The sequence below is a fragment of the Hippopotamus amphibius genome, chromosome 5 (assembly GCF_030028045.1).
Source record: "Hippopotamus amphibius kiboko isolate mHipAmp2 chromosome 5, mHipAmp2.hap2, whole genome shotgun sequence".
Classification (NCBI taxonomy): Eukaryota; Metazoa; Chordata; class Mammalia; order Artiodactyla; family Hippopotamidae; genus Hippopotamus; species Hippopotamus amphibius.
In genome coordinates this window covers 154332625-154344838 of record NC_080190.1, presented here as the reverse complement: position 1 = coordinate 154344838, position 12214 = coordinate 154332625, and the positions used below count along the sequence as shown (strand labels likewise).

Sequence of the window (12214 nt, the reverse complement as noted above, 5' to 3'; positions counted from 1 at the left end):
CTGGACACCACCCCAGGAAGGAGGGGCTGCCTGGTGTGGTGGAGGTGGAAGTCCAGCCTCCTCACATCTCAGGTGTCATTGCGGGTGCGGGGAGGTAGTCTCATTACCATTTGACAGAGATGAAAGTCCAAGCTCCCTATCTAGCCTTCTATGACACCCCTTTTGGGGTTTTAGAGTACATTATAACCCTGGGAGGGTGGAAGTCTGGGCTCCTCACTTGTTCTTTCACAACGAAAAAAAAAAAATCAGAGCAGATCACCTGTTTCATGAAAACTTGGTTCGATTCATATACGTAGAGACGTGTTTGGGCACTGGTTCATAGCATGAAATCTATTTCTTATAGTATCATGGATACACATGTTTTAGTCACCATTGTAGACTACCTAGACTACCTATTTCTTTATCAATCTGATACCTGAATCCTCTAAAGCTTCGTAAAACTTCTGAGTATTTCTGCCTTTGTATTCTCTTCATGAAAGAGAAGAGTTAATGTCTGTGTGCCTTAGAGGTTGTCCAAAGCGTTCCCCCGCGCTACCGATGGTATATTAAGCATTATCTAAATGTCTGCTGTGTTTAGATTGTCTAGGCCAGGTATCATGGGTAGGAAGGTTGAATATTTGCTGTGATTGTTACCCTTAAGTCGTCTCTGGGAAACGAGGTTCCCTTAAAGTATTTTACAAAGAGGACATCGTCTCTGTAGACAAATGAACCAGAGTGAGTGTGCGTCACGTGATTCGGAGGAGACAGTGCCCCGACACAGCCACACGTGGTCGGAATGCCTGGCTGAGGTGGAGTCATCCAGGTCTCCCTCTGGTGGCCACACAGTAGTTGTCAGGACTGCCATTGGGCTGACTGGTGAAGACAATAGAGTGTGCTTTGGAGGTCCAGCTCTTCACGTTCTGTGTTATCTCCTCCTCTCTCTCCTCATCAGCAGTGTGTCTTCCTCCTCTTGTTCAGAATAAGGGATCTGCCTATTACTGGTCCCTTCTTGACTGGCTGGGAATGGGCATGTCCTCTTTTAATGCCTTCGAGTTACTCATTAGGAAGTTTGTGTTTCGCCCTGTTCTTTTTGATGGTGAGAAAAAGACTTCAACCTGTATCTAGAAATGTTAAGCTTCTACATATATTTGCAGAATCACATTTAGCTAACCATCGAGAGGTTTGGAAGTTGTATTCTGTCTATAGCCTACCCCAAATGATAAAAGCAAACATAATTTGGCTTCTTAAATTGCTTGGGAGTGAGAGGGTGCAAAATAAGTCCGAGGCGAGTCCCTCAAAGATCCACGAGTTCTTCCTTGATGATGATAAAGTGAAGGGGTCTGGGGTTCTCGGACCCCGTGGTCCTCCAGAACATGGTTCTACTCCAGCCTAGAATAGGGCTTACTCAGCAGACTTATTTTTGTAAAGGGCCAGCTAGCAAATATTTTAGTCTTTGCAGACCATATGGTCCCTGTCACTACTACTCACCTCCGCCATTGTAGCACAAAAGTTGTCATAGACAATATCTAGATAAATAAGCATAGCTGTGTTCCCATAAAACTTTATTTATGGACATTGACATTTGAATTTCATATATTCTTTTTAGGTCACAAAATATTCCTTTTGGTTTTTTCCCTAACCATTTAAAAATGTAAAAATTATCTTGGCTCACAAGGTATATGAAAACAGTGGTAGGCTGGATTTGGTCCATGAGCTGAAATTTGCTGACCCCTGCCATAGAAGATGCCCACTGGACAGATGCCCAAACAGACATTGTGCTTCCTGTCCACTAGCTTAACCCAAGCTTCTATTCTTGAGACATTTCTGGTACCTTGCTGTATTTTCATGTTAACACATTAAAGACCTGACACCCCTGAATACATTCTTTATTCATTCCTACAAAAGTTTTTATGAATATTCTGGGCACCAAAGGCCCCCAGATGAATAAGTTTTGCCCTCAGGTCTTCACAATGGAAGGCCTACGTCTGATGATAATTTTCTTGATAACAACATGTATTCTTAAAATACATCTTCCTTGCCAAAGTATTATTATACTGATGCAGCTTTCTAAGTCATAATGGGAGTTATGAAACCCAGACTACAATATTTGGCTAGGATTTCAGTTTGTTTGTTTGCTTTTTTTCTCCTTAAGGAAGAGCTAAGCCATCATATGTAACTGGTTAAAATGGAATCGTGTCAGTTTGGAACAGTTCATCTGCAAGTTACAGAACACCTGATTCACAGTGGCTTAACAAGTAAGGGATTATTTCCCTCACAGAGCACCAGGTCCAGAGAGAGGCAATTACAAACATGTCAATAGATGGAGTAGCCCAGTGATGGCAGAGCCGATGTGGGCGTAGGCCTCTTGGCTTTCATTTGTATTTGGAGCCCTGTTGTCACAAAAGGTCTATAGCAGCTCTAGGTAACACATTAGCACTCAAGGCAGAGAGAGGAAGGGAGGGGTGGTATTCACGTCTGTTCTCTTTTGTCAGTTCCAGGACTGTCTCTTTACCCATCAAATGTCTGTTTAGGTCCCATAGGCAGGAATCTGTCAGCAGCCACTGGTAGCTGCAAGAACTGAGTTTTGACTTTGTAGCCGTATTGTGGGAGGTGGCAAGGAGGAGAGCACTGGGAATGTTTAGCCAACCGGAAGTGTCTGCTGCAAAGGGTGAGAGGCCTTTTGTTGACTTCTAGCGAGTAGAGTTCTGCTGAATTTGAATCCAGAGTATAATGAAGAAGGCATTTCCCTTACTTAAATAGATATTTGGAAAGTGTCTGCTATGTGCATATCATATATGAGAGAGGTACGAAACAAGGGATATGTCCTCCAGGAGCTTTATCTCCAGCTAGAAGCAAGAAATATACAAGAAATGATAAACAGTCTATCTCAAGTCTAATAGCTAACGATGGGGATAGGAGTATGTTTGTGTTGTAAGGTCATGTGTTCATTTAGCAACATTTATGAGGTGCCAAATATGTGCAGCTGTTTAATCTCTGCAGATACACAGATGAATGATACCATTTCTGTTCTGCAGAAGGCAGTCAAGTAAAACAGCAGTTCCCGGGCAGCTCTACGCTGCTGTGATTTACCATATCTTTGAATTATCCAATTAGGTTGGAAGCAACTTTTATTTGCTCTTTTGAAAAATAAAGATGTAAGCTACTCATAAGAAGGGAATGCGAGTCAGTAGGATTGAATCAGTATCTTTCCATCATACCTCTGCTCATTCTGGGAGCAGTGATTCAGCATGACTGTACGTTAGTCATTTGGCTAGGCTCTGGGCTTGTAGAGCTCAATAAGAAGTCACTTGCTTCATGGGGCTCCTGCTTATAGAGTAGGCAGCTGTGTTAATAAATACTTGCAATGCATGCTGTATACACACACACAACAGATCTAATAAGAAAAAGAGATGCATTGTCAACATTGCTTAGGAGGATGTAATGGGTGCAAAATCAGTTAGAGCTTCACAGGGGAAAGAAGAAAGAGCATGTAATATTTCCTGAAGGGTTATCCATGCAAATAAGGGAAGAGTATGTTATGGAAAAAGATCAATTCTGGCAAAGCAGAGAAGCACAAGACATCTCAGGAGCTGCAAGCAGCGTCTGCGTGATGGTAGAAACATAGATGCAGGAGCGAGAGCAGCACTATTGGGGTGTTTGCACAGCATCTTTGTTCACAGTGATGCTGGGAATAAAGGACCATTCAACTTGAATGAGGCTCCGTCCCTTGTCTCACTACAGGGAGAGTGTGGCGTGGGTGGGGATTGAAAAGACTGGGAAGCTGGGTGACTTCTTGGCAAATACAATCCACTTGTCCTTACAAATGAATGTTGTGATGCCAGCGTGTCCCTCAGGTCCTCTTGAATCATCTTGAGATGCAATGAACCCTGGCACTTAGGCATAGTCTGTTACTGTGACCTAAGTCCCATCGGAATGGGATCTCTCAGAGGTCAGGGCCAGGAAGGCCGAGGCTCACTTCCAGCAAGTGAAGCATGTCTTCTGCCGGTCAGCCTGGGGCCCATTTTGGAGAGCATGCCCTTTCCAGGAACATTTTAAAGTAATCTGATACCATTGAGCTGTCATTATCTGTTATATTTTTTAAAAAGAAAACAAAAAACATGTTATACCTGAAAATCACAATGAGGTGATTGAAAGAAGAATAAAGATTCTTTTGGAACTTGCCACATAAAGGAGGCAGTAGCAAGGTGAAACGAGAGGGAGTGCTTTTTTGGTTTTTTTGTTTTAAAATTTTATTGTAGAGTATAACAAAATTGATCACTAACCATTTTTGAGTGTGTGATTCAGTGGCATTAAGTATATTTATGTTGTTGTGCAACCATCACCACTATCCATCTCCAGAACTTTTTCATCAACCCAAACTGAAACTCCACACTAGGCAACAAGTCCCCATTCCCCTCTCATCCAGCCCCTGGTAACCACTGTTCCACTTTGTCTCTATGAATTTGACGGTTCTAAGTACCTCATAAGTGGAATCATATAATACTTGTCCTTCTGTGACTGGCTTATTTCACTGTGCATAATGTCTTCAAGGTCCATCCCGATTGTACCGTGTATCAGAATTTCATTCCTTTTTAAGACTGAATAATATTCCATAGTGCTTATATACGACATTTTGTTTATCCATTCATCCATCAGTGGACATCTGGATTCTTTCCGTCTTTTGGCTACTGTGAATAGTGCTGCTAATAGTGTGAACATGGATATACAAATATCTGTTTGAGTTCCTACTTCAATTGTTTGGTTGAATTGCTAGATCAAATCTTAATTCTATTTTAATTTTTTTTTTGAGGAATCACCATACAGTTTTCCACAGAAGCTGTCCCATTTTACATTCCCACCAGCAATGCACAAGGGTTTCAATTTCTGAAGGAGTGGGTCTTCGCATATGAAAAAGAGATGGTGCCTTCGAATTGGCATCTCAAAACAATGGTAAAACGTGTATTTGTTTGGAGGATTTTCTCTAGCTTTTTAATAGAACAACACTTGTAAAATCTGGTCTTTAACTCCTCATTTTAAGAGCTCACTATTAGCAACTTTAACATCAGAGGGACAGTGGCAGCCGTTCAGGTAAAGAACGCAAGCAGGCTGAAGTGTCAGCTCAATAACTAGAAATCCATAGGGCACGAGACTGGTTGGGAAGATCAGGGAAGCAGGACGTTCTCAAAGCTGACCTGTGAGCTGCTGAGCCCAGTACATTGAGTAAATAAGTGAAAACAAGAAAGGGTAGTGATGAAAACAGAAAAGAGAAAGCAAACGAGGGCACTTTTTAGATGGTAAACAGAGACGGAAGTCACAGCTTCTAAGAGGCCACTTGAAAGTTGTAAACGTTAGGGACATGAAATTTCAGGGAAAATAAAACAAAACCTGGCAGAAACAGTTTTAAATAAATACACCCAAGCACAAAACCCTAAATCAACTACTAGATTTGCAGGCGAGGAGGGAATAGCTATAGAGGATTAAGATATATGTGTGAAGAAGGTGCCCTGCATAGAAAGCCAAAACACCAAAACCCCTGCATAGAAAGCCAAAACACCAAAACCCCCCTCATGTCTATAGAGATCTTACCTTTTGTACACTTAGTATCTACTAGCAGAGAAAAGATGCCTTTTGATGTAAGGCATGCTTGTGTAAAGACAGAAGATTGCTGGTTCGTTCAGCAGCTGAACAAATGTTTCTTCAGCGCCTATTATGTGCCAGATTCTAGACTGGGCCGTGGAGATGGAGCTGGCAGTTATGGTCAGCGAGGCAGCCAGATCAATTAGACAGACATCCCCAGGCGTGAGGAGATGAAGCATCAGGAGACCAGAGCCTCCTAGAAGGCTTTATGAAGCCTGAACAGACACATGGGCTGAGTAGGGGTTCACTTCCCAAAGAAGGAAGTAGGGTTGAGAGGAAATAGAACCGTTTTCTAGGAGGAGGGACCAACATGAGCAAAAGTGAGGGAAGTATGAGAGTCTCATGGGTGGGGAGGTGATGGCAGAGGAGGACAAGAGGTACTGGAAGCTACCAGCATCTCAGTGATATTCCTAGGCTGTGAATTTCAACGCAGGAAGCAGCTGGGAATCATGCTGGAGTAAGATCAAAGATACTTTTTTCTTTTCCTCATTAATGTCTAAATCCATCCCATGCCAATCCCCCATCTCCCTACACAGGCTCCCCTCTTTAATAATCACAATTTTAGTATGTTTCACTGAAGATTGATTGTAAGTAGGCTGGTCTTTGGAGATGGAGAAGCTGATTGATATTAACGGTAATTAGCCTCATGCTCTCATAGATTTTGTTCTTTTTCTACTACTGCCTGAATTGGGCATTGTGGTTGGTTCTCCAGCATCCATTCCACCTCTGCCTTATTGAGTAACATTGATGTCATTTGGGGACTTGACCTTAGCTGAAGGTCAGCTGGTTTAAGGGTAATCCTATCTCTACTGCCAGGGTTTTAATTCACTAATGGATGTGTGTGATTCACTTTGGGCCAATGAGAAAAGATCCAAGTTTCGAGGAGGATTTGGGGAAGAAACTATTGCCAATCAAGCTGTCTTTATTGCTGGATGAGGACTAGAAGCTTGTAGCTCTAGTGCCACGTGGCAACCCAGGCTTAGGATAAAGGTGATGTTATGGATAGCAGAATAGAAAGATGAAAAAAGAGTCCTTGATGGCACCATTGAACTGGGAAGTCAGCTAACTCAGAACTTTTCCCATTACTGGGCTTCCTCTCCTGAAAGCTAATGATTTTCCTTAGTGCTTAATCTATTTTGGGTTTGTTCATCTGAAACTTGAAATCATTGGCAACCTAAATGATCCATGATCTTTGTGACCTTCAGCAGACACCTGTATGACTTTTTATGACTATAACTCTTTGAGCCTCATTTCCCTTGTCTCTGAAATGAATATAATTATGTCTCAGAGTTTCTCATGAAGATTGTTTGAGACCCACCACAAAGCCTGAGGGAGGAGACATGAACTAACACATGTTGAGCACCTTCAATGCACCATGAAATAGACTGGTCCTTGTTGTAGGAAGCTTGAAGGCTAGAAAAGAAATTCAGATAATTTTGATATAAAGTAGTATAAATAGGGTCACATGCATATGGACCTTTGTACATTGAGTGTAAGATCTTTCATACGTTTGTTGAATACTTGCCATTCCAGGCACATGATCTAATGGGCAGTGAGGGGTGGGGAGGGATGGGGGGAATGAAGAAGGGGATTAAGGGAAGGCATATTTGAAGGGTTGATATTTAAGCAAAAAAAAAAAAAAAAAAAAGAAAGGTTATTTACGAAGTCCAGAAGGCGTGGAGCGTTCAGGGAACTGAAAGGAAGTATGCGGTCCAGGTGGAGTGAATGAGGAATACTATAGTGGGAGAGGAAGTCAGAGAGGTAGGGGACAGATAATGCACTGCCTTGTTCGCCATGTTAAAGGTTTTTGAATGATCTGGGTGTAAAATGAAACCATTAGAAAGTTTTTTTTTTAACATTTTTATTATGGGAAATTTCAAACATACACAAAAGTGGAAGGAGTAGTGTAATAAATCCCCATGAATCCACCAATTAGCTTCAAGAATTATCAACACATGGCCAGTCTCATCTCATCTATATTATTCTCTTATCTGCTATCCGTCTTTTTATACAGTAGGTCCTTGTTGGTTATTTACTTTAAATATAGCAGTGTGTATATTTCAATCCCAAACTTCCTAACTATCCCTTCCTGCCCAGGTAACCATAAGTTCCTTCTCTAAGTCTGTGAGTCTGTTTCCGTCTTGTAGCAGAAGAGTCTCTTGAACTAACCTATAATTTTTTAATGGGATTGCGGGGGTCCAGTGATGAAGAGCAGTTGGGCTAGTCACCCTCTGGGGGAGAGACGTGGGTAGCGTGGACCAGGATGATGGCAGTGGAGGTGAGTGAAGTAGATGGATGGGAGCAGCATTTTGAGTGTGGCACTTACTGGCTCTGGTGACAGATGGGAGGGATGTGGTAACTTATGGAGAGAGGGGTGTCAGGGAGGACTCCTCAGTTTCTGTGTGAGTAACTGGAGAAGGTGAGTATTTTTTGGTAGAAAAACCAAGGTTAAATGTGAACATGTTAAGTGTGAGATCTGTGATACACTGACATTGGGATATTGAGTAACAGTCTTACTTCTGAAGCTTGTAAGAGAGGTCTCTCTAGGCTGGATTTAAAATTTGAGAGTCATGGGTGGGCCGATTATGTCAAATGTTATGGGACTGGATGGGGCCTGTTAAGGGGGGAGTGAAGAGTGGGGAAAAGAATACCTGACTGACTTCTTCTGGGAAGCCTTGACTCATCTCTCAGGTGTGAAATATTCTTTCACAAGCCTGGTCAAGAGAAAAGGAAACCCTACCTGGGTGGGGTGCTAAGGAAAGGGAAGAATTTGAGAATCACAGACACCCTGTAAAGGGGAAGAACACTGAGAAAGGGAGAGATTGAAGATGCTGGATAAAAGGAGATCATCGATGAAGTGGAGTCTTGAGGGAGATGGGATGAACTTGGAGGTTCTGGCCTCAAATCCTCTAAGGCCAAGGGAAGTGGATAAGGTTGGAAGTTTAGCTACATTTGAAGGGTTGGGGGAGGTCACAGAGAGATTAGAGAATTCTCCACCGGAGACCTCAAAATACACGTACCAGCTGCATATGCATAAGCGTGTGCACATTCACACGCACGCACATTCACTCACACACACATTCACACACACGCACATTCACGCACACACACACATTCACGCATGCACACATTCACACACACGCACATTCACGCACACACACATTCACGCACGCACACATTTACACACGCACATTCACACACATGCACATTCACACACATGCACACATACATTCACACACGCACATTCACATACGCACACACATGCACACTCACACACACGTTCTCACACGCACACATTCACACATGCACATTCACACACACATACGCATTCACACACATGCACATTCATGCACACACATTCACGCACGCACATTCACACATGCACACTCACACATTCACGCACGCACACATTCACACATGCATACATTCACACACACACATTCACACACACTCACACACACATTGGCGCACACACACATGTATTCACACACACACACCTGTTGGTTCATGGATACTGTCTAGGTGGAAGGTGTGTTTCCTTTAACATTCATTTCTATTTCTTTGATAGTCGTGGGTACACTGAAGAACTCCTATGTAGAGTGAGTAAATATACTCAGAATGGGCTTTAGATTTTATTTGTGTGGGTGTCTGCATTAAAGGATGTGGAGAGAGTAAGATGAAAATAGGAGGCCATGAGGCTTGGCTCCCTTGAATCCTCCACTCTGCCTTTTCCTTCTTTCATGGAGGAGTAGTAACTGTTTTAAAACCACTAGCTCTTTTGTCTCTTGTCTGCCTCTTCTACTGGATTGTGAGTTCTTTGAAGCTAACATCTGTCGTATACAAATCCATGTTTCCAGGACCTGACCCAGGAATGGCACTTAGTAAGTGCTCAATAAATATTGGTTGAGTGACTGCAGGAGGGTGGACTTGAGTGGTTGCTTGAAGAATAGAGAAGATTAAGAAGCAGGAGGGAATGAGCAGTTTTCCAGATGGAAGCAGAGATACACACTAAACTGCAACGGTTGAAATAATTGCATGTGTAGGAGGCAGTACCCAAGTTGCCTGATGTGGTATTGTCATCTGTAATGTGGGGCTTAGACGCTTGCTCAAGGTCAGACAACTTGGAACTGATGGCTCCTGGATTTGTACTCTAGTCTTCCAAACCTCAAAGCTCAGGATTTCACTCTTGACCAAATCATTTCCCATAATTATGACCCCACCTCTTGACTTGGAGGTGCCTTGTTTCTTCCCATACAAGCCAGATGAAATATTGTCTTTCGTGGACAACCTCTTTATAGAATCTGTTTTCTGAGTTCGATTTTTTTTTCCTCTTTCCTAGCTCTCCACTGCGGTTTGAATCCGCGGGGGATTGATCACCCTGCCCGCTCTGAAGGTATTAAACTGCAAATTGAAGGTGAAGGTGTTGAATCTCAATCCATTAAAAACAAAAATTTCCAGAAGGTGCTTGACCAAAAAGGAACCCCCAAGCGACTGCAGGCAGAAGCTGAGACAGCTAAGGTAGGTGATGATCCAATAAGTTAAGGAGATTCTTACACTACAGATTTGATATTTTGTGGTCCAGCCCCAGAGAAGAACTGATGGTGCTTTCATTATCATTGTATATTCAGTTACAGAAACACTGTTCCTTGATTGCAGGTAATGAAAAAGGAAAATATTGACTGTATCCCCCTTTAGAGCGAAATTGAAACACATTTGTGGTCAGTCTCATCCCATGAGGCTCTGAGAATGATATAGAATGAGCTATAGGGAAGAGCTCCTTGGACTTAAAGCTGAAATATTTGTTTACCAGGCTCAGGTTTATCATTTTATGATATTGGACAACTCCTGTGACTTTCCAAGCCTCAGATTCTTCACCTGTAGAATGGGTATCAGAAGAACCACCTCCTTCATCCGGTTAAACAGATAAAATAGTACTGTGTATGTGGAAATATTTTGTAAAAGGCCCAGTTGGCTACATGAGTATGAGGGGGCTTTTGCTGACAATCACAAAAGTGACATTTTATCACATATATACATATATTCCGGGTACTGTTTAAAGGACTCTTGATATACTGGTTTATTGTGTCCTTATAACAATTCTATAAGGTAGACAATAGTAAACGGGACCCTAATTAATGAAAGGCGTATGTGGTTTATTTTGTTGCAATATGCTTTGTTCTTTTAGTCTTTAGGCTAGGTGTTGGTATAAAACACACCTTGGTAAACTGGGAGTTAGAGAATGGATGATTCTTTTGTTAGAGAAACCTCTTTCAAAGGTTTTTCACAATGGAACTGGCACTATATGGGTTTTTTGTCTTAAATCAGAAAAGATGCTCTTGTTGGAGGTGTATATTAGTTTGCCCCTGGGAAACTGAGAGAACTAATCTTCATGTGGTATTTGGTTTCTCCCTTGTGCATTTTCTTCAAAGGAATCTGCTTTCAAATGTTTGTTGAGTGGATGAATATATGCATGTCTTGGAAAGCAAAGATTGCAGTCACCCAAGAAAAACCTCAAATAGAAAGGTCACTTGGCTGTCATACAATAACCACCTACTCCCCCCAAAAAATGCCTTCCGAAATCAGATGTAAATTTTTCTGCTTTATAGTTTTGAATAATTACCATGGCCACTTCCCTTCTTTAGTGTGGATAATTAAAAACTGATGACATAAAGAGTGTCTGTGTGTCGGTGTTGTAGGGAGTGGGGAATGATTAGCAAGGAAGCTGTTGCAGATACTTTGCATAGACATTGTAGCTGAGAGAAATTGCACCTCATAGGAAACTCATTGCTTTTTGAGGTTTGGTTTATGAGAGGAGTTGGGAATAAGTGAGCCCTATTATGACATCTAAATCCAATCAGCCAGTAACGCCATCTCGAAAGAGTGAGAAAAAGATATCTTAAGGGTCTTCTTTTAACTAGGAAGATGAATGGTTTATCTGAGTAGGATCTTTTCGAAGAGATGCTTAAAATATTAAAAATTAGAGTGGAGAAGAAAAACTAATTGACATTTGCCTGATTTAACTCACCTTTAACCATGTCCAGATTCATTTATTTGCAAAACAGATTGGTGATATAAGAAGTTTGATTCAGACCTGGTAGGATTTGATAACTTCTGAATTATTTGGAATGTGTGATATTGTAGTAAACTCTGAATTTTCATGTCAGTAACACCAGCCTTTGCCTCTAAATCACTTTATATTTGCTTTGCTGAAAACCTACTTTACTAAGAATGTATGTCACCCATAATGAACCTTTCCTCAGAAATAGACTATAGTTGGAAACCAGATTCATCTGAGTTTATCCACATCATCTACAGTGAAACCCCCACACGGAGTTGAGAGGGGATTCTGAGTGTCTTCACATTGACATGTTTAGGAGTGAACAGACTAAGAGCTCTTGTTACAAAGTATTTTTTTCATGGAGGGCTTAATGACAGTGGTGGTTGCTGGGGGAACAAAATAAAAGCAGTGAGTGATTACTGCAGACCTGCAGTGTCACATACCCTAGAGACTCTGTACGAGAGACAATGTGAACATGTTCTGTGCATGTACAAACACATTGAAATGTGCCCTTCTGTTGTACTTAGAGGATTATTGGAG

The 12214-nt window shown here is 41.8% G+C and overlaps 1 protein-coding gene across 1 annotated transcript in view; it reads left to right on the top strand.

Moving 5' to 3' along the window:
• SAMD12 (sterile alpha motif domain containing 12) overlaps positions 1-12214 on the top strand; it is a 388682-nt gene that overhangs the window by 34014 nt on the left and 342454 nt on the right. The window contains 1 exon segment of the mRNA XM_057734974.1: positions 9956-10134. Within this exon segment, the coding sequence (XP_057590957.1) occupies positions 9956-10134 (179 nt within the window).